The sequence below is a fragment of the Trachinotus anak genome, unplaced genomic scaffold (genome assembly GCF_046630095.1).
Source record: "Trachinotus anak isolate AG129_WGS33_773 ecotype Australia unplaced genomic scaffold, CSIRO_AGI_Tana_v1 ptg000039l, whole genome shotgun sequence".
NCBI lineage: Eukaryota > Metazoa > Chordata > Actinopteri > Carangiformes > Carangidae > Trachinotus > Trachinotus anak.
The window spans coordinates 882,511-904,759 of NW_027273890.1; the positions used below are offsets into that span (position 1 = coordinate 882,511).

The 22,249-nt window shown below is 46.4% G+C and overlaps 1 protein-coding gene across 17 annotated transcripts in view; it reads left to right on the top strand.

Moving 5' to 3' along the window:
* The window catches only part of LOC139614813 (peripheral plasma membrane protein CASK), an 88,006-nt gene extending 65,819 nt beyond the window's left edge, over positions 1–22,187 (top strand). For 2 of the 17 annotated variants that reach the window (XM_071472423.1, XM_071472421.1), the window contains 17 exons: positions 1,215–1,292; positions 2,637–2,684; positions 3,267–3,347; positions 5,427–5,615; positions 5,768–5,846; positions 6,192–6,277; positions 7,115–7,183; positions 9,003–9,071; positions 9,766–9,801; positions 11,554–11,595; positions 12,048–12,244; positions 12,353–12,468; positions 17,486–17,566; positions 18,509–18,589; positions 18,670–18,872; positions 18,996–19,079; positions 20,677–21,870. In XM_071472423.1, the coding sequence (XP_071328524.1) occupies positions 1,215–1,292; positions 2,637–2,684; positions 3,267–3,347; positions 5,427–5,615; positions 5,768–5,846; positions 6,192–6,277; positions 7,115–7,183; positions 9,003–9,071; positions 9,766–9,801; positions 11,554–11,595; positions 12,048–12,244; positions 12,353–12,468; positions 17,486–17,566; positions 18,509–18,589; positions 18,670–18,872; positions 18,996–19,079; positions 20,677–20,853 (1,716 nt within the window). In that variant the 3' untranslated portion in view covers positions 20,854–21,870. Of the gene's footprint in view, positions 1–1,214; positions 1,293–2,636; positions 2,685–3,266; positions 3,348–5,426; positions 5,616–5,767; positions 5,847–6,191; positions 6,278–7,114; positions 7,184–9,002; positions 9,072–9,765; positions 9,802–11,553; positions 11,596–12,047; positions 12,245–12,352; positions 12,469–17,485; positions 17,567–18,508; positions 18,590–18,669; positions 18,873–18,995; positions 19,080–20,676 lie in introns of all 17 variants that reach the window. The other 15 variants (XM_071472425.1, XM_071472426.1, XM_071472429.1 and 12 more) reach the window with 13 other exon arrangements.
* The last annotated feature ends 62 nt before the right edge of the window (positions 22,188–22,249 follow it).

Consider the following 22,249-nt stretch of genomic DNA (forward strand, 5'->3'; position numbering starts at 1 on the left):
GTGTGTGTGTGTGTGTGTGTGTGTGTGTGTGGAGTTTACAGGACACTTTCACCATAATGTCACAAACACTGAGTGTAGGTCAGATGACTCCAGAGTCTGATGGCAGGTTTGTTATACACACGTTTGTCTTCAGACGTGATTTTGCTTCTGCATGAACTGTCAAACGCTCCCTTTATTCAGTGTTGTTGTTCATTACTGTGAGGAAGAGCAGCAGGCACAGTCCTGGAGCTCTGTGAAAAACGTGTGTGGTTGAACAGACAGACAAACTGCAGCTTCTCTGGTCTCAACATGTAAATGATGAAGGTGTCCTGTGGTGAATGGTGTCGTTCATCTTCCCTCTGATGTCCAACATCACATGATGCTGCTGTCAGTGTCAGTGAGTGTCGGGTCTCAGTGCTGCATTCAACTGGTACAGAAGCTGTGTGTGTGTGTGTGTGTGTGTGTGTGTGTGTGTCTGTGTGCAGCAGGTTGCTGATCAAGCATCAGCTGGTTGTTTCTTTGAATCTGATAATAGTGGAAGCCTCAGCTCTGGTTTGATTGTGCAGCTGCTGTCTTTGTGAGTCTGTTTCAACAACGTCTCTTAAATCCTCCCACACTGTGTCTGTGACTGGCCTCACACAGGCCAGTCAGTCAGTTTATTAGTCAGCTGGGATTTTTACAAACAGAGCTCCTGTGTCTGAGAAGAGAAAACACTTCATTTTCTGTTCACAGTTAAATGTTTAGGAAAAAGAATAAAACAGAAAAACTGGGACTGACGCTTTAAACCAAAGAGACTGAGAGTTTCCACTTGTTTTGTTAAAGCTCCATTCAGTCTAAAGGTAGATGCATTCACAGAAATACTGCAGGTTTTAGTGGTAGATACTAAATGAATCATCTTTAAAGCTCCACACAGTCTAAAGGTAGATGTCCATGTGTTTGTGATTATAAAGCAGGTCTAGGTTCTATATTAATACTGTGAAAGTATCAAAGCCTCAGTCCACAGAGAAATGCACACAGCCTGTATTCAGAAACTGAGCCTTAAAACCAGCCGTCAGGACTTCTGGAACTTTGTGATGTCACAACAAAGCAGTCACTGCCTTCAGCCCCGCCCACCTGGACCCACCATTGTTGAATAAAAAAATTATTATTGTCATTATTCTTTTTCAAAATCCAGTATTGACCTGATGAGTCGCTCTGCTGACAGTTCGACCGTGTGACTGATTCTTGTGTTGCAGCTGTACGATAAGATCAACACCAAGACGTCCCCCCAGATCAGAAACCCCCCGAGTGATGCTGTGCAGAGAGCCAAAGAGGTGACTAAACACACACACACACTAACTTCCAGTTTCATACAGAAACAACACGTCTGCTTCCTGTTGTTTAACATAAAGATTCTCTGCTTTGTGGCTTTTCTCTCTAATGCCGTGACCTCACACCTCTGACAGTCTCAGCTGTGACTCCTTCCCGCCTCTCGCTCATCAAGCTCTAACTCCTCCTGCTCCTCTGCACTGTTCTGTTGAAGAAGCTGTTCAGTGTCTGGTCTCAGCCTGAGATAATAATAATAATGATCAGTTATTTCTATCCAGTCATCGAGGCCTCTGTAAACTCCCTCTGAAAGTTCGTCGACCTCTGGATGTTTATTTTGTGACTCAGGTCTTTGTCAGAGCAGCTGTAGCTCACACTGGTCTGTTTACACACAGCTGAGATCTCAGGCGTCTGTGTGTGACCCTCCTCATTACACACACACACACACACACGCTGTTCATCAGAGCTGCTTGACAAAGACTGTGTCAGACAGGAGTGTGTGAGGTGTGGATCAGAGGTGTGTGTGTCTGCCATGTTTACGTCGTGTGTTTTGCCTCAGGAAGTAATTAAAAAGTCTGGGGGGGCGGCGGCATCTTAACTCCCAGCGCTCAGTGGAGTGGAGAGTTCAGATGTTTCATCCACAGCGTCACAGATTTCAGGCGTGAAACGAAGTGAAATGTGAAGGTGTAGTTCTGTGTGTGTGGGATCAAACTGAACAAACACATTTCTGATTTAATAACTGAGCTCATCAGGGCTGCAGACCATGTTTCCGTGTCCTCAGATTGTCTGGACTTGTTGGTGAAGCGATCGACTGGTTGTTAAATGGCGGCTGTCACAGACGGGAACCTCCCTGAACCTCAGGACTCTGGTCAGCTCTGACGTGCTCAGTGAGTCACAGTGAGGACTCAGGTGTCCTCTCAGGTGACCATCACCATCGTCACTCTGCAGATCCACTGAACTTCAGACACTGAAAACTGATGAATTCTGCTTCAGTACAGTTTCACCTCAGACTAACACATCAGTCAGTCCTGGTGCTGCCTTCAGGGACGAGCCGCTCCGTCTCCACTGATCCACTCTGACGACACTGAGACTCCTTGAACTGATCAGACTTCAGTGTTTCTGCTCTCACAGCTGCACTAACACACTCTTCCTCCGTGCTGTCAGCTGGACACACTCTCTCTCTGCTAACTCATCTTTCTGGGGAGGGACGTTTTCTCTTCAGCCGTAGATACTAATCTCACAACCCATTCTGATTGGCTGTCCCCGACCTCTGTCACCTCTGACCTTAAACTTAAAATCTCTCCAAGGACGACGGCCTGTGTAACTCTTCTTCCTGTGTCTTCCTCCTTAAGACTTCCTCCCAAGACGAAGCAAGTGGCGCTTTGAAACATCTGGAATATGTAAGAGCTCATCACACGACGCCATGACACTAATGAGTAGAGAGCACGAGGCCGGATCAGCTGTGCTGGCCTTAAAGGGCTGGAGGGGGGGTGACGCTTCCTGTTCCTGTAGCATCCAAACTGGAGGCGCTAATGCAGTCACAGCAGGTTCCATGGTAACACCTGGTACCTCTTCACACAACCAGACACACACAAACACACACACACACACACACACACCTCTACAATGCCACATTCACCAGTCAGGCGCAACATAACTGGAGCTGACATGAAACCAGGCCATGTCGAGGAGAGGGGGGGGGGGGGGCTCGACCAGATTCCTCAACTCATTGAGTGACGACCGGAGTTGGTCTCACATTGGCTGTGAAGATGTACGAGGGCGGAGTCAGGGGAAGTTTGAGGTGGGGGGGTCGTGAAGTTGTCCAGTGGCTCTCATTATGCTGTCCGAGGTGCAGCAGGTACAGTGGGCTGCTGAGGTGTAGGTGTGTGTCTGTGTCTGTGTGTGTGTGTGTGTGTGTGTGTGTGTGTGTGTGTGTGTCTGTGTGTCTGTGTGATCTTTAACCCGACTCTCTGCGTCTGCAGGTACTGGAGGAGATTTCCTGCTACCCAGAGAACCACGAAGCTAAAGAACTCAGACGGATACTGACCCAGCCACATTTCATGGTGAGTACACACACACACACACACACACAGCTCTGTCATACTCTCAGACAGGTGCAGGAGGCCTCTTCTCAATCATTAGAGTCTGGTTGTAACAGTGAATCTGTGTGTCTGAACAGTCACTGCTGGATGGAGCAGCTTCCTCTGCTTCAGGCTGAGGAAGAAACCTGCAGCTTCTGGCACTTAACCCACAGAAACATCAGTGACCAACAGGTTCACTTGGTCTCAGACAGTTTTTGTGAATTGTGAATTTAAAATTCATTATTTCAAAATAAAAAGCTCCACACAGTCTAAAGGTAGATGTCCATGTGTTTGTGATTATAAAGCAGGTCTAGGTTCTATATTAATACTGTGAAAGTATCAAAGCCTCAGTCCACAGAGAAATGCACACAGCCTGTATTCAGAAACTGAGCCTTAAAACCAGCCGTTAAAACAGACGTTAAACCATCAGTCACCACTGACTGAGCAGTGAGGGTTAATCCAGTCAAGAGAAAGTCTCTCCAGCCCCCCCCCCCCCACTCCCCTCTGCTAATCCTATCCCATTAATGCATCTGATTTCTGTCTCTGATCAATGGTCTGCTCAGTATCAAACAGACAGACCAACAAGGGGGGTTAGGGGTTGGGGGGGGCAGAGGGAGACAGAGAAAAATGAAGAATGAAATGATGAGGAAAGAGAAGAGAGCAGTAATACAGATTGGGGGGGTGGAGGTCAGTAAACCGTGTCTGATGTGATGTGCTGTGTCGGGTCAGGGGCCTGGCTCCCTCATTGGAGGAGGAGGAGGAGGAACCATCATGTTCCACATTCCACTGAGTTCACATGAGAGCAGGTGTCCTCACAGGGATAGAAACTACACAACATCAGGGACACTCTCCTCAGTGAGCTCCTCTTTAAAATAACACCTCTGCTTTCTGGGACGAGGACACTTCTTCTCCTATTCCAGAGGAGGGAAACCTCTCAGGTGTTCGCTGTCAACATCAAACCTGAAACCAGACACTGATGAACATCAGTCAAACACAGGGAGAAAGTTCAGAGTCCTTCCACAGGTTTTTGTGGGTGTAGAAGAAAAAGCAGAGCCTTTCAGAGACATGCTGCTTTTCTACCTGCCCACTGCCACAGCACTGAGACACAGCTCCTGCTGGTCACAGCCACATTCTGACCTAGAAGGTCTGAAAACATCTCCAGTTTCACCTCCACAGCTCTTTTATTGTCTCTTCTTCCCTGCTGTTAGAATCCACTCACCAGTTACCTGAGGCTGTGATGTAGAGACAGGCTCGCTGCTCCCTCTGTTTCCAGTCTTGATGCTAAGCTAAGCTAAGCTAACCAGAGCTGTCTGATTCTCACTCACTCAGAGGGATGGAGGGATTAGTCCACCCCCTCACTCGTCCTCATCAGGGCGTAGTCACACACACACAGACACAGATGAAGTTGGGATTGTGCAACTTTGTGTGTCTGTGTGTGACGTAGTTTGACATGAGAATCAGACGCTGCCCTGTGTGTGTGTGTGTGTGTGTGTGTGTGTGTGTGTGTGTGTGTGTGTGTGTGTGTGTGTGTGTTGTTCAAGTTTGGTTGCTGTCCTCTGAAGTTGTGTTTCTGTTTGTGTGACAAACACACACAGAGAGGAGAATACATCACACAGACAGAGGAGAGTGGGTCTGTGTTCCGATCTTCTCTCCTCCAGAGGTGATCAGCTGATCACAAATCAGTCTCTTCATGCAGATCAGATGGACCTGGAGCTCATCAGGCTCAGAGCTGTGATCCAGTCTCTGGATCTGTTGTCACAGTGATTCATGTTCCACCTCAGGTTGGAGCTGCAGGTGGTCAGTGTTAATTAGTTCTGCTTCATTAATGTTGATTCATTCAGTATCCACCACAATAAACTGATCACAGGTCTGAGGTGAACCTGGCAGACGTCTGTAGATGATGAAAGGATCTGACGCTGGATCTTAGTTTGAGAAAATGGTGTCGACCAATGAGTCAGACAGTTTTCCCAGTTGAGTTTTATTCTGTCATCCATCATCCATCCCGTCGACATTTCCCTGTCGGTGTCCAGGCTCTCACTGTGTTTCCATCTGTGGCCACAGGCCTTGCTGCAGGCCCACGACGTGGTCGCCCATGAGGTTTACAGCGACGAGGCTCTGAGGGTGACGCCCCCGCCCACCTCGCCCTACCTGAACGGAGACTCCCCGGAGAGCACCAACGGAGACATGGACCTGGAGAACGTCACCAGAGTCCGTCTGGTCCAGTTCCAGAAGAACACGGACGAGCCAATGGTTCACACTCTCAGTCACACTGACATCACACTAAGACCCCACGCTCCATCTCCTCCACTGACTCTGTGTGTGTGTGTGTGTGTGTGTATGTATGTGTATGTGTATGTGTATGTGTGTGTGTGTGTATGTGTATGTGTATGTTCATGGTACAGGGCATCACACTGAAGATGAACGACTCGAACCACTGCATTGTTGCCAGGATAATGCACGGAGGGATGATCCACAGACAAGGTAGACTCAGGACTCAGGTTCAGAGAGGAAGAGAAGTTATGAAAACCTGTTTCCTTGTGATTGAACTGTTGTTATTCATGTAAATAAAGTTGAAACTGGAGGACAGGATGTGTCAGAGTAAAAAGCAGAAACTGTTTCTTCATCGTCACGTAACAAGGAACTAAACGAACAGCAGCTGGTTTGTCTCTGCTCCTGTGGTTGAAGGAAACGTGTTTTACAGATAATTCATCCCAGCTGATTTATCTGGTGGTTGTATCAAGCTTTTCTCTGCTGCACAGGCTCTGTAACGAGGTGCTTTCAGTTTCTAGTCCTGTTTCTGGATGTGTTTGTTCTGGTTTCCCTCAGGAACGCTGCACGTAGGAGACGAGATCAGGGAGATCAACGGTATCAGTGTGGCCAACCAGACTGTGGAGCAGCTGCAGAAGATGCTGGTGAGTGTAGCAGACACACCTCCTCCATCCCCTGGACTCTGATACCAGAGTCTGGTCCATGGTTTGTTGGTTGTGGAGGTTTCTGTGACCTCTCACTCCACTGAGCTGACCGGCCCCATCAGTCAGAGCAGGTCCCCTTCATGCAGCCATGATACCTCAGTCAGGGAACTGCTCATCATACGTCCCCTCTCCGAGGACCAGGGGAGACCTGATTCTGAAGAGATGGTTGAGAGTGAAGACAACGTGAAGGAAGTCAAAGTGTTTACACTGCGATGGATCAATGATCAACTCAGTGATCGTCTGCTGCTCAGGAGCAGACAGTGAAGTGACAGAAAGAGTTTCAATCAGCAGATTATTCCCACAGCTCAAAGTCACAAAGTCAGAACAAAGACGAGATTCAAACTTCAAACTGGAACCAGGAAGTGAAGCAGGTTTACTTCAGAATGACAAAATGATTCTTTGATTGTCAGAACAGTTTTGGTAATAATCAATAACTAATAGTAAAGGTCTACTAATCGATGAAGACTGATCATCTCTAACATCCAGTGTTGCAGAGGTGGTATCGAGGTGAAAGGTGAAATCTCACCAGGGCTGCGACTCATGATGATTTTCATCATGGATTCATCTACTGATCAGTTTCATGAACTCCCCTCAGATCAGAAACTGTTTCCTGCAGCCGTCAGCTCCCTGGATCAAATCCTCACAACTGAAAAACATTTGTTTTAACTTTAACAGATTTTCTGCCCGTCAATAAACCGACTGATCACTGCAGTGTGTGTGTGTGTGTGTGTGTGTGTGTGTGTGTGTGTGTGTGTGTGTGTGTGTGTGTGTTCACAGAGGGAGATGCGAGGCAGCATCACCTTCAAAATTGTGCCAAGTTACCGGACACAGGGCTCCTCGTGTGAGGTAACTCCTCCTCCTCCTCTTCCTCCTCCTCCTCCTTCTCCTCACTGCTGACTGAGCTCCTGATCTGGTTACTAACTGCTCGCCTGGTTACTGAGCGTGTGTGTGTGTGTGTGTGTGTGTGTGTGTGTGTGTGTGTGTGTTGCTGTGTTTTGCTGGGGCTGGGTCAGATATACAGCACACCAATTTCACAACCAAGATACCGGAACCCCCCCCTCCTCCTCCTCCCCCCTCCTTTCTGGTCCAAGAATGAGCCAAACCTCTCTGCGTGATCCCGACCTGCTCCTGCTCACAGACCAACCACCACACCTGTACACACACACACACACACACACACACACACACACACACACACACACACACACAAAGAACAGGAACATCTGTACAGTCCAGGCTAAAGCTTGTGATGTTTGTCTTTGTTAAAGCAGCTTCAATCCACAATTTACAGAATAAAAATTCTCTGATCACGATGTTTGGCTGTCAGTACCGATACTGATCATCTATCAGTGAGATCAGCTGATCCACAGCGTGACTGACAGGAGCTCTGTGGGTAACACGAGCTCCACAGGCTGAAATCACTGCTGTAAACAAACCTCATGACACAGACCATCACGAGCCTGATGAAATAAACATTCACAGCAGAGGTTTGGTTTCAAGGTGTTTGTGTTATTTTGTCCACACACACACACACACACACACACACACACACACACACACACACACACACACACACCCACACACACACACACACACACACACACACAGGTTAATATGGACGACCAAAAGACCTGAGTGAAGTGAGGCCTGCGGTTCACCCTGAGCCTTGACTGACAGGAGGGAAAGAAAAGCCCCAGAACAAGATGAAGTCAGTCTCAGCACAGAGACAGCTGAGCAGCTGTGAATCTGAGGCTCCAGGGAATCTGAAGCTTTACTGCCTCCTGTCATGGACTGTGGAACAGCTACAATCCTGAGAGGCGTTCAGGGCCCCTTAAATCTGGCACCTGTCCAGGTAAAACCTCATATGTAATTAGATTATTTTTAAACTGGATTGAAAAAGATTCTGGAAACGGGGGCAGAGAATCTAAAACTGGGATGTCATGGTTATTGTGGTTGTCTTTATTTAGGCTAAAGCTACATAACAGAACTTTTATTTTGAAAAAGCATACCATAAAACCACAGCCCTGTTTTGATTTCATCCTTTTTAGCTGAAGACAGAGAAAAGACGAGTGAAGATATAAACTCCTGAATCATCTCCTCATGAACCAGTGATTTATTCATTTTTTAGAAGCTCTTTAGCTCATAATGTAGACGAGTCTATATCTAAAGTTTAATATTTCAGTTTCTATCTCTTCTGCATTTTCAGTGAAAACTGAGCAGTTTTCTCTTTATCTGCTCATCATTCCATCAAATGATTTATCACAGTCTGACCTCAGCTCTTCTGGTCGTCCAGCCCCCCCCCCCCGCTCTGTGAACACACAGTGTTAGAGCTGTGACCGTCTGTTAGTGATGACCTCATGCTCTGAGCCTCAGACCACCTCGTGTCAGTGTGGCGCCCCCCCCCGGTGATGTAAGGACGTGCAGGCTAGAGAGCTGCTGATGATGTCGTCTCATGTCCTGTTGACGCATTTCATTACGTCAACGCTGTGGTGGGTCCCTCCATCGCCTGTGGTCGCTGCCCAAAAGAGAGAGAGAGAGAGAGAGAGAAAGAGAAAAGAGAGAGTGTGTAAGTGAGAGAGAGAGAGAGAGAGTGTGTGTGTGTGTGTGTGTGTGTGTGTGTGTGTGTGTGTGTGTGTGTACTGCTGACCTGTGTGTCTTATTTCAGAAAGAGTCCCCCACCACCTCCAGGCAGTCCCCTGCCAATGGCCACTCCAGCATTAACAGTTCTATCTTGGTAAGGACCCCTGTCCCCAGAAACACCCCACTCCCCCCAGACAGACCCACACCCATGTGCCCCCCCCTCGGTGCGTCTCATCTGTCTGATGTGTCTGTCATGTTGTGTTACATGTGTCTGTGTAGATGTCATTTCTCATGGGTTGTGTGTTTGTGTCATTTTGACTTGTGACTGTGACAGTAGCAGCATTAGCATTAGCATTAGCATTAGCAGTGGGCAGGTGGTCCTGCATCGTAGACCTCCTGAGTCGACCCATTGTCATTCTCCCTGTTCATGTTTGAGCCGAAGGCCCCGTGTCCGATATCTCAGTTCACAAATTGGTGTGCCTGGTGAAGCCTGCTACGTGCTGCTACACAACACACTGGGCCCCTGTGGTGGAGGGGGCCCAGCGGGGGCCTCTCTCTGCTCCACACTACACCTGACGGGGGCGTGCGGCTCCTGTGGTCGTGCTGATGCTGCAGCTGCTTTGCTTGCTCTGTGCTTGCTTGGTTGCTCCTCAGCTGGATGTGCTGTAACAGAGAGTCTCTCTCTTCCTCCCACTTCTCTCTGTCTCTCTTTACGACAGTAGCTAGGTCACAGATGAATGTGCATGCATGGTTGGAGGTTGTGGTCTTCTCTGGATGCTGTTGCTGCTGTAGTTCAGTATTTGTCTGTTTAACCATGTCCCTCTGTCATCACCGCTTTATTCCCACAGGACCTGCCCTCCACCTTTCAGCCCAAAGGTCGACAGGTAATTTAAAAGTCACTTACTCACCTGCACTCACAAGCTCCTTTACACTGCACAACGCTTGCATCCCTCCCTTTATTCAGAAGTGTGTGTCCCTCTCTTTTCTGCTTCTCAAAGTCCTCAGAATAAAGTGGATGAATTGACAGGATGCTGTTAGTTAGAGACGGTGACCAGCCAAGGTCTGACCTCCTTTAAACTGTAAAAGATTTATTGGATTCTGGGCCCAATTTAATCTCTGTAATTTCCACCACATTAGGCTGCAGCTGTTCAGCTTCCACCAGAGCGAAGAGAAAACACACAGATGCATCTGAGTTCCAATGAAACTGTGTTTGAGTGTTTTTGGAAATGAGACTTTATTGATCTGGAGAACAGGAAGCTTCAAACCAGAGCAGTGAGAACAGGGTTCATGTCTGTGTGTGTGGTTCCAGACCAACACACATCTGTGATCCTTCTCTCCTCACCTGGACACCCCCCCCCCCCCCCCCCAAACCAAACAGTGTTCGGTCACACACTCACCACACAGCGTCTTGTTTCTGTAGAAGAAGAAGAGACCTGATCTGTGGGACTGGAGACAGAGTCCTCAGTGAAGCTGCTCATTTCATTTTTCATTTTTCCATTGTGAGAAATAAGTTTGATGTATGTTATCTACACAGTAACATCACAAACATACAAATCAGTGTGACAGAGTCTACTGTCTTTTATAAAAGACTTTATCTACTCTCCACGGAAACACTGGTCTGAACTGGTCTGAACTGTGAGACAACACTTGTCTCTCACCCTGGATCTTCCCAGAAACACTGAGCTGCATCAGCTGGATCCTTTCAAGCAGAACTGAAAATCTTCTCATGTTCTTGTCTCTAAATTATCACAAAAAAGAGACACTTAATTTACAATGATATAAAACTGAAGCTTTGGTGAGTTTTCTTTATGAATGACTGACACAATTATCAGAAAATCTAAATAGTTGGTGGTTAATTCTTCCCTCATCATTTCAGCCTGTGCTCTGCTGTGAGACTGGCACCCCCTGCTGCAGTAGAGCAGGACTTTGTCCCAGTTTGAGTCCAGACTCTTATCCTGGATCAGGTCTCAGATACGAGGACCTGCACTGCAGACTGAGTGACCACTGTTGTGTCATCAGCACTTCACTTCCTCTGCTTCAGCTGTGTGTGTGGTAATAATGGCACAGGCATTGCTGCATCCTGCAGAGCCTAGAGATCACCCCTAACCACTGGTCCCAGTCAGACAGGACGTCCTGTCCGCTGCAGTAACCTCTGGGGCCACGGATGCTGCTGTGAGAACAGGAGTTATGGGAAACCTCTACCTCCAGCTTTTGTGTCAGCATCACAATCATCCACAACCATCATCTCATTTGTCAGTGTCTGTGTGTGCAGCTTCATCAGTTTCCTCTGAGATAATCCAACATAACTCACCCAGAAACAAGCTTCCTCACTCTGAGTGCTGGGGGATCAGGGGCCATATCAGGGGCCACATCAGGGGCCACATCAGAGGCCATCAGAGGACTTGTAGATCCCTCCAGCAGAGGGCAGTGGAGTCCACAACAAATTTACCACTGAGCTGTCTCATAATCTGCTGAATGTTGACTGGAAGTGAATAAGTCAGAACAAGGGGAAGCAGTTGTACCTCCCCTGTCCTCTCTCACCACCCCCCATCCCCCACCCCCCCGCCTCCATACTGCTGTTTAGACATTGCATAGCCATTTTACTGCATGATGTGTGTGATGCTTTCAAATCCTAGATTGGATCCAGAGCTCCAATCAAGGACAAAATGTCAGTTAAGGTAAGAGACAGCCTCTCCCACCCCCCACCTCCCCTCCCCCCAAAACAACCAGTTCTACACTTTAGTCCCAGACACTTGTCCCAGCTGAGTGTGCACAGAAACAGCAGCACACAGCTGTGAGGTTAAGAGCAGCACACAGCAGGGTAACTAATGGACACATAAACAATGCCTGTGCTGTTAATTACCAGTGTGGTGAGAGGCCCTGCAGGGTCTGGGTGTCACTGGAAAAAGCCCCTCCTTGGAAACTAGTTTCCAACCTGGCAACCAGAACACCCCCGAGAGTCCACTCCTCATTACTTCAGTCTGAGCTGTCATGATAAGCAAAACACAGCCGCTTCTTCTTCACCTCCTCTTCCTCCTCCATCACTTCTTTCATTTGACGCCCCACTATCGACCCTGCCCCTCAGGTCGCTCCCCCCTCTGACCTCTGTGCTTTTAACCTCCCGCCACAGATCTACGTGAGGGCCCAGTTCGAATACGACCCCTCCAAAGACGAACTCATCCCCTGCAAGGAGGCTGGCATCCGCTTCCGGGTGGGCGACATCATCCAGATCATCTCCAAGGACGACCACAACTGGTGGCAGGGCAAACTGGAGAACACCAAGAACGGCACGGCGGGACTCATCCCGTCCCCAGAGCTGCAGGAGTGGTGAGAGGGAAACACACTGACACTCTGAGGACAACACAACAGCAGAACTCCAGTCACACACAGGACACCGGATCAACACAAGCTTTTGTCTGTGTGTGTGTGTGGCAGGCGGGTAGCATGTATAGCCATGGAGAAGACCAAGCAGGAGCAGCAGGCCAGCTGCACCTGGTTTGGCAAGAAGAAGAAACAGTACAAAGACAAGTATTTGGCAAAGCACAATGCAGGTAGACTACACACTCACACACAGACTCACTCTCACACACAGACTCACTCTCACACACAGACTCACTCTCACACAGACTCACTCTCACACACAGACTCACTCTCACACACAGACTCACTCTCACACAGACTCACTCTCACACAGACTCACTCTCACACACAGACTCACTCTCACACTCACACACAGACTCACTCTCACACAGACTCACTCTCACACACTGACTCACACTCACACTCTCACACAGACTCACTCTCACACAGACTCACTCTCACACACATGAGCACAACAACAATGATGCAGATGTTTCAGTGTCTGTCACTCTCATCATTCCCTTAATGCATGTGATGTTTACATGAGTGTGCGTGTGTGTGTGTGTGTGTGTGTGTGTGTGTGTGTGTGTGTGTGTGTGTGTGTGTGTGTGTGTGTGTGTGTGTGTGTGTGTGTGTGTGTGTGTGTTAGTGTAGGTGGAACATGAGTGTAACAGGATCTTGTAGTGTTCACCTCCAGAGCAGAGCTGCAGTCAGAAGTGACAGCAGCAGAAATGTTAGAGCCATGTAGAGATGTGGGCAGCTCTCTGAGACACACACACACACACACACACACACACACACACACACACACACACACACACAGGCGCAGTGTTAAATAACCAGCCTCCATGAGGATGTGCATGTGTCTCCTCAGTGAACTGGTGCTGTCAGATACAGGAGCGTTAGCAGGCAGTATATTTAGCAGAAGCGCAGCACGTAGGTCGGCTCCTCAAAGGTCAGAGCCATGTGTGCAGCTGGGTGGCCCGGCTCAGGTGTTGTGGGTAAACACTCCTCATGTGTGCGAGTTCGGAGCTGGGACAGAGGGAGGTGGAGGGACAGGTTTTTGAGAGGAGGTGCAGTGAGTCCAGTCTTCATCCTCCTGGTTTATAGAAACATGTTTCGACATGTTGTTTGAGACAGAGACTGAGGGGGTTGGAGTCAGACGTGGTCAGAGGCCTCTGGGTGTCAGGTGTCGGCAGCTCATGTCCCCCAGTGATACACCTCCTGTACAGTGTGTGCAGCAGGTGTGTGTGTGTGTGTGATCACACACACACACACGATGGGAGGCACCAGAACTATATGTTCTGAACAGTAGCAGAGGTTGAAGGTCATTTGAGGTCAGCTGGAGCAGATCAGGTCAGACCTACAGGCCTGCAGGTTTCTCCAGGTGTTAGTGTAGAGGGGCAGAGAGGACACTATCTGTGTGTGTGTGTGTGTGTGTGTGTGTGTGTGTCTGTCTGTGTGTGTGTGTACTTGCTACATAGTAAGGACCAAAATAAGTATTTTACTAACAGAGTGAGGACATTTTGGGAAAGTGAGGACATTTTGGCCGGTCCTCACTTTTTGAGACACCTTCAAATCACATGTTGAGGGTTAAGACTTGGTTTTAGAGTTATGGTTAGAATTAGGTTTAGGTTAAGGTCAGGGTCAGGGTTAGGGTTAGGCTCTCAGTTGTGATGGTTAAGGTTAGGGTAAGGGGCTAGGGAATGCATTATGTCAATGAGTGTCCTCACAAAGATAGAAGTATGTGTGTGTGTGAGTGTGAACTTGCTAATTCTACAGCATGCAACAACAGAATAGTCATGTGACCATAGAAGCATGAATGAATGAATGAGATCCAGCATCATCTGCATTACGTCCTGAAACTGAACCACTGTGACTGCACCATGACCTCACTCCTCATCATCTCATTGATAATAGACTCATCGATCACTCCCATGGTCCCACTCTTCTTCATTAGCACTAATTACAGTTGAATGCAGGGATCTGAGATTCTGGTATTTCTGGGGAATTCTCACCCAAATCTGCTGCTGGGATTTTTTGTTTGCTGAAGCAGAACCTCATCAGCACCACAGAACTATCACAGCCTGATAACTCCAACCTGAACCTGTGGTTATCAGTGTACACAGCAGCCTACAGTCAGCAGTCTACAGTCCAGCTGTGGCCCAATGTTTCTTAGGTCATTAATTTGATGTCTACAAATGAATAAGTTGACTTTGACACAAATGAGAATCATAAATAATTAACTTTAATATAATGAGGGCTGAAGGTGCGGTCCAGGGGCAGGTAGTGACACAACCTCCGCAACAAAGAGCAGTTTTTAACACTGTTGATTAAGATTTAAGATCAGTTTACATCTCAACAGAACTACACACACCAACAGATCAACCTTTAGGAATGACTTGTTAACAGAAATACGAACAGTATTTGTTCATATTCTCATCCAACATCATGTTTATGTTCAGTGTCCTACCTGCAGTTTCCCGTCCACCTGATTTCACTTTTAAAACCAGCTCCAACAGGAAAACGCTGCCGATCCACTGATGCATCGGTGTGAACAATCTGATAATGAAAGGCTGCTGTAATAAGCTCAGGACAGCAGCGTGGAGGCTGCTGTCATCTACAGTCTGACAGCTGAGAGAGAATACCATCAGAGTAGAAAACAATAGAAGACAGCAGATACCTGCTGTTTACAGTCCAACTTCATTTAGGACATGAAACCCCAGAGCTCCAGGTAGAGAGGCTCTGCTGTCACTGCTGACACACACCACTTCACCTCTGACCTCAGCAGGTGTGAATACAGTCTGTTTATCTCCATCTCTGTCAGCTGTGTGTCTGCACAGCTGCACAGCTGTTGTATCTCTGTGTTTTTTACTTGCTGTTGTAACCGAACCATGTTATGACCCCTCCTGTTCATCTCTCTCGCTTCCTCCTACTGAACGGCATCTCTGCATGTAAGTAACAGCCAGTGGCAGCACCCAGCTCCTCTCTGTCTCTGTCTGTGTCTCTCTCTCTCTCTGTCTCTGTCTGTCTGTCTCTCTCTCTCTCTGTGTCTCTCTCTGTCTGTCTCTCTCTCTTTCTCTCTCTCTGTGTCTTTGTGTCTCTCTCTCTGTGTCTCTCTTTGTCTCTCTGTCTCTCTTTGTCTCTCTCTGTCTCTGTCTGTGTCTCTCTCTCTCTGTGTCTCTCTCTGTCTCTGTGTGTGTCTCTCTGTCTGTCTGTCTGTCTGTCTGTCTGTCTGTCTGTCTGTCTCTCTCTCTCTGTCTGTCTGTCTGTCTCTCTCTCTCTCTCTGTCTGTCTGTCTCTCTCTCTCTCTCTGTGTCTTTGTGTCTGTCTGTGTCTCTCTCTGTCTCCCTCTCTCTCTCTCTCTGCCCCCCGTATCCCTCTCTCTCTCTCTGCCCCCGTTTCTCTCTCTCTCTCTGCCCCCCGTCTCTCCCCCTCTGCCCCCTGCTCTGTCTCCCTCTCTCTCTCTCTCTCTGCCCCCCGTCTCTCTCTCTCTCTCTCTGCCCCCCCCCCTTTACTGTATTAACCCTGTAGATGAATCAGCTGTCACTGCTCATGTTTCAGTTTTGTTTCTGTTGACCATAGACAGAAGGCCGACACAAAGCTGAAACCATGTAGCTGAGTTTGTGTGTCTGTTGTTGTGTGACACTGATGTTCGTGCTAACCCGTGTCCTCAGACAGTGGTGTAAACGCTGACCAACACCCACTCATCCACTGTAACCGACTGTTGTCCGTCGCTCTGAGCGGCAGCTGCTCTGCAGCCGCCTGTTGCACGAGAGAACCCAGTGACTTGTGGGTATTGTATTCTGCTTGTCAGCACCTGAGACGGTGGCTCGTGTTACGGAGGCTGAGAAAACAGCGAGGAGCTGTAAGAGGGAGCAGCTCTGTCATGTGACACTCTGCAGCTCAGACCTCCTGCACCGTTTCCTCTGCTCTCAGGTTTAATAGAAAATCAAATCAACTGGAGCTTCAGCTCTTTTAGAAATGAATTATCAGCAGCTGCATTAAGACTCAAGACTTTGTTCTTTAAGATTTATGTAGAAGAAATAGTTGCACAAAGTTTATTTAATTGTGTCTTCAGGATATATCTAAGAAATATCTAATGGGAAAGGAAGAATAAAAAAAATAAAAAAATATTCCAGTTTATTTTAATGTGAAGATTTGATGTTTTTCTTTGTCATATCATGTTGGACAAGTTTGACTCGAGCTTTTTTTCTGCATTTTCACATTTTCTGACATTTTAACTAGTAATAATAATAATTTTCAGATGGTTTATTCATTATTCTAATACGTTATTGTTTTCTCCCACAGTAGCGTGTCTTTATTAGCCTTTAAATATGCCAATGCTCTACTAAAGTCACCTTTGACTGTCTGTGTTTGAACCAGTTCTTTTCAACAAGTTTTTTTTTAGTTTATCTTGTCTGTTTTTAACTTAACCACTCTCACTGCTTTTGATGACGGCTGCAAATAAATGATTCCCATTATTTATTAAACAGTTATTTATTTTCTAAGTTGTAATTGTTCAGTCACAAAATGGTGAAAATCACAGTTTCCTGAAATCACACTGAAATAATCAAGTTGCTTCTTTAGTCTGTCCAAAACCAGATATTAAAGGTTAAGTTTACTATCACAGAAGATTAAAAACAGATGAAGAAAAGCAGAAAATGTTCATATTTAATAAACTGGAATCAGAGAGAAAAATTAATCACTTATCAAAATGTTTTTCCACTGATTTCTTTCAACTGACTGATTAATGAATCATCAGTTTCAGCATATTTTTCAGCCTGGATGATATTTTTCCATAAATACATGTACATCAGAAAGCAGCTGTTTTCTTTCCTGATAGACTTTGTGAAACCACAAACCTGTTCCTCACTTCAGGTTTCTGGTCCTCAGATGTTGAGCACAGTCATTATACTGTCATCAGTCTGGTTAAATGCATCTAGTTTCCTGAGTTGAACCAGCACAGGAGCTTCTGATGAACCGTGTCTGGTCAGATTATTCTAACAGAGAAGTTCATATCGGCTCTTCTCTCGTTTCCATTCACTGTTCTGACGTTAGATCTGCTTTATTTTGACAGCTTCCTCTTCTCTAAACCCATAGTCACAGCTGTGTTTGAGAGCCTTTAGTATGACTTGTTCCCCTCAGTCTGATGTTTTCTCAGCTCTCTCCACATCCTCTCAGTCTGTGTCTCTCTCTCACCTCTAGTGTTCGACCAACTAGATCTCGTCACGTATGAGGAGGTTGTGAAGCTTCCTGCTTTCAAGAGGAAAACACTAGTTTTATTAGGTGAGTAATTTATACTGAAGCAGCAGCAGGCCTTAGGAAGGTCACTCTTAGGGTTGGAGATAACGATCTGGAGCTATTATCAAATCCACTTATCAGATCTGAATCCTCTCACATCTTTTATCAAAACTCAATAAGTTCAGCTTTAGTAATTTAGTAATTTATTCCATTATTTATAAGTTTAACATGAGTAATTTATTTCATTATTTATAAGTATCTAAAGTTATACAGTAAAGCAAAGATTCAGTTTAGATCTGTGATCAGCTGCTTTTGTGTGAGGATACAGAAATACTGCAGGTTTTAGTGGTAGATACTAAATGAATCATCTTTAAAGCTCCACACAGTCTAAAGGTGGATGTCCATGTGTTTGTGATTATAAAGCAGGTCTAGGTTCTATATTAATACTGTGAAAGTATCAAAGCCTCCGTCCACAGAGAAATGCACACAGCCTGTATTCAGACACTGAGCCTTAAAACCAGCCGTCAGGACTTCTGGAACTTTGTGATGTCACAACAAACCAGTCACTGCCCTCAGCCACGCCCCAAGCCCCGCCCACCTGGACCCACCATCCAACCTTGCAGGATTTGGTTTCTCTGAGTGTTTACCTGAAATCTGCTATATTTTTATTGGATCACTCAGAAAACAGTCAGCCAATCAGAAGAGAGGCTCAGATCCTCTCCTCTGATTGGCTGACTGACCTGTTGTTACTAGAGCTCCAGAGAGAAGCCTGAGAGAGGAGATGTAAAACTACACTGAGATGATTTTTGGTTCTTAAAGCACAGATATATCTTCTGATGGAGATCAACACTTCAGATAAAACACAGAAGTTAAAACATGGAGCTTTAATATTAATGAGGCCTCAGTAATGTTGACCACCTGGACCCAGGGATCAGAACCCAGCCTCTCCGTCTCTGTCTCTGTAACTGACCTGTGTGTGTTTGTCAGGTGCTCATGGAGTGGGCAGAAGACACATCAAGAACACACTCATAACCAAACACCCTGACAGATTCGCCTACCCCATCCCACGTAAGACACACAATCATCAGTCCACCACAGACACACACCAACAACGGCACCACACCTCACTGTGTGTCTCTGTCCTACAGACACAACCAGACCTCCAAAGAAGGACGAGGAGAACGGGAAGAACTACTACTTTGTTTCCCATGACCAGATGATGCAGGACATCAGCAACAACGAGTACCTGGAGTACGGCAGCCACGAGGACGCCATGTACGGGACGCGGCTGGAGACTATACGGAAGATCCACCAACAGGGACTTGTAGCTATACTGGACGTTGAACCTCAGGTGTGTGTGTGTGTGTGTGTGTGTGTGTGTGTGTGTGTGTGTGTGTGTGTGTGTGTGTGTGTACACATGTGAGTGTGCATGCATCACTGAGATATACTGAATCTAACACCTGGTCTCCATCAGGCCCTGAAGGTCCTGCGGACAGCAGAGTTCGCCCCGTATGTCGTCTTTATTGCTGCACCAACCATCACCCCGGGCATCAATGAGGTAGGAAACACCACACACACTGTTTACAAGCAGTTTGTCAAAGGCAGAAAAATATAAAGTATCATCAGCTTTATCCTTTAAAAACCGGAGGCCGACGACTAGACTCTGTTAACTACTGTAGTAACTTAAAATACAACAACTTACAAATGCATAATAGAAGCTAGAGCTGAAATGATGAGTCAATTAATAAATGAATTGAAAGAAGAATCTTGTTTATTTACTCATCATCTATCTTGATGAGTAAATAAACGTTTAAGATCTTCTGTGGTGGCTAAGGATGTGTAACTGACACTTATTTTACAAAACTACAGAACCACAAAATATTGTTTGACATCTCTGAAAAACAATTAATCAATTATCAGAATATCTTAATGTTGATTGGTGACACGTGGTCACCCTGAGATTTCTAAGCAGTAAATAAACATGTAATAACTGGTTTATAACACAGTATGATGTATTTAACTAAGAGCTTATTAATTTATTTGTCATCAACTAAAACTCCTGCGGACCGCAAGAGGCTGCTGTGACAATGATAATATAAAGTGTTTATAATGAAACATTTAAAATGTCCTCACAGCTGCACTACAGTGTGTGTTACAACATTTAGTAAATCTTTATTTACGACTAATACATCCAAACAGATGACAATTAATTGACCTGTTTAACCCATTTAAAGTGACACATTTTAGTTTAAACATTAATTAACCTGACCAATGATTTTTTCTTTTATTCACACTCACTGGTCAAGATTCTGTGGCTGAGCTGACTCACATTGCCACAACACAACAACTTCTTTTTATTATTGTGTAAATCAGCACACAGCCTGTCTGTCTGCGGCTCACTCTCTCTGCACTCGTTTATTCCTGCATGCTGCATGCGTTTGTGTGGCGCTCCCTCAGATGCCCCGGTGGTGTCGAACGCTGCCAGTGAGTAACACCTGACAGGACAGACTGGGTCCCCTTAGTTTGATGTGTGTGTGTGTGTGTGTGTGTGTGTGTGTGTGTTCCCTGCCTTATGCCTGTTTGTGTGGTTCTGATTCACATCCTGCTTAGTACTGGCCTCTACACACTGTGGGTCCAGCACCAGCTACTGTGGTAAACGTCCAGTAAATCACAGCCACACATTTAAAGAGAAAAACAGCTTTGATCATCGTATCTGTGTCACACTGTGATGCTGTGATAGTGTCAGAGGAACGCTGGCGTTACGTTTTCACTCCTTCTCATGAACACGATGCTTCAGCAGCACAGATACAGTCGTCCTCCAGATTATCATGTTCACTTTGTGTTTTGGTCACAATGATATCGTCATTTTAAGAACCTGCTGTTGCTCCTCATTCATATAAATGATTTGGACACAATAATAGAAACGTGTCATATAATAACAGCACCACAAACACCAGCTCTCTGAAACACACTCTGAACATTCCCTGCACTTCAGCCAGCTGTTTCTAATAAACTGCTACAGCTCTGGATTCACCACAGTTCTCACTTCACTCAGATCAGTCACAGCAAGTAGAGGCCTTAAGGTTTCCTCTGTCAGCCCTGTACTCTCTCTCTCTGCCTTCATCAGTGTCTAACGCCCTCTGTTCCTCCTCCAGGACGAGTCTCTTCAGCGGCTGCAGAAGGAGTCTGAGATCCTGCAGAAGACCTACGCCCACTGCTTCGACCAGACCATCATCAACAACGAGATCGACGAGACCATCAGGCACCTGGAGGAGGCCATCGACCTGGTGTGCACCACCAGCCAGTGGGTTCCTGTGTCCTGGGTCTACTGACCTACACCTCCTCCTCCCTTCTCTCTGCTCCTCCACCTCCCCCTCCCAGCAGCAACACCTGGGCCAAACTCCCATCATTCCCTCTTTAAAATGATGACAAAGACAAAAAGCGATTGGAACCCTCTCTACACTGCACTCGATGGAAAACATCCTCAGCGTATTGTGAAAGCGACCACAGCATTCAGCCGACACCCCCTCCGACGCCGCACAGACGACCTGAGGCAGCAAGTTCTCGGACTCTCGCCCTAACAGACGACCTAGTCATAGTGTTGTATAAACCAGAGTAAACAAGTGAATATTGTCATGTCTGTACTAGCTAGGAGGCAACATTTCTGTAGATGTTTGTTTTAAAGAGACAGTACTGCGTCCCCTCATCCCACCACCTCCCATCACGTCGTCCTGTTAGGTGTCGTAAACCGTCTGTAGCTGGACAGTGTCAGTGGGCGTTCTGTCTCTCAGCAGACTGAAGTAAAAGCACACAAACACACTGCATCATGTGACTCATCCATTCACCCCTGTTCTTTTCTACACTGTAACACACATCCTCTCATCGTCTGTCTCCTCTGGGTCCAGTTACAGTCTGTCACCTTTCTGCCCTCCAGGTACTGTCTCTTCTAAATAAATCCATCAATGTTTTAGAGATTTGAATGAGGTTATCATGCATGTGGACATTTGCAAGCTTCCATGCTGTCAGTCAGTCAGTGTTCCCCGTGTCCCTCTGTAAACCTCCCACAAAATAAAAAATAAAAAAAACATTCCAGCTGTTTGGAAAACTGAACTCAGCCAAGGGAAGCAAGAGGGGGCAAGAAAAAACCAACAGCGACGGAGCCGGACGTCGACGTGACACCTATGCACATCCCTTGCATTTTGGGTGACATTTCTAAACCACAGATTTATAACAATAATAAAAAAAGATCGACCATGTAGTGAGATGTGTTTGTAAAAAAGAAAATCAAAGTCTCAATTTTTCTCTTTTTGATTTCTCATACACAAATAAAAAAAAAAGGAAGAATTTCACCTTTTTCCTCATTTGCCATTTCACAGATGTGATGTCCCAGAGTATTAGTGTCTCAATCAAGTTTAAAATGGACGAGAGATGAAATGCTGATTTTTATTCTGAAACTGTAACCGCCTGCAAAGAAGTGTGCGCCCCATATTCTGCAAAGGTGACGACCTTGCAAGGGAAGAGGAGGCAGTGTGTGCATCTGAGTAACCGTGTACATGAATGACAGACTGACATACAACTGCCCCCTGTGTAAATGACTCAATGATATGAGTTCTTCAGTATGAACAATTTTTTAAATATATTTCCTTTTATGTGTTGGAAAAACAAACCTTGGAGTGGCTCTTCTTTTTTTTTTGCTTTTCCACTGCACCACATTAACATGTCTGAGCA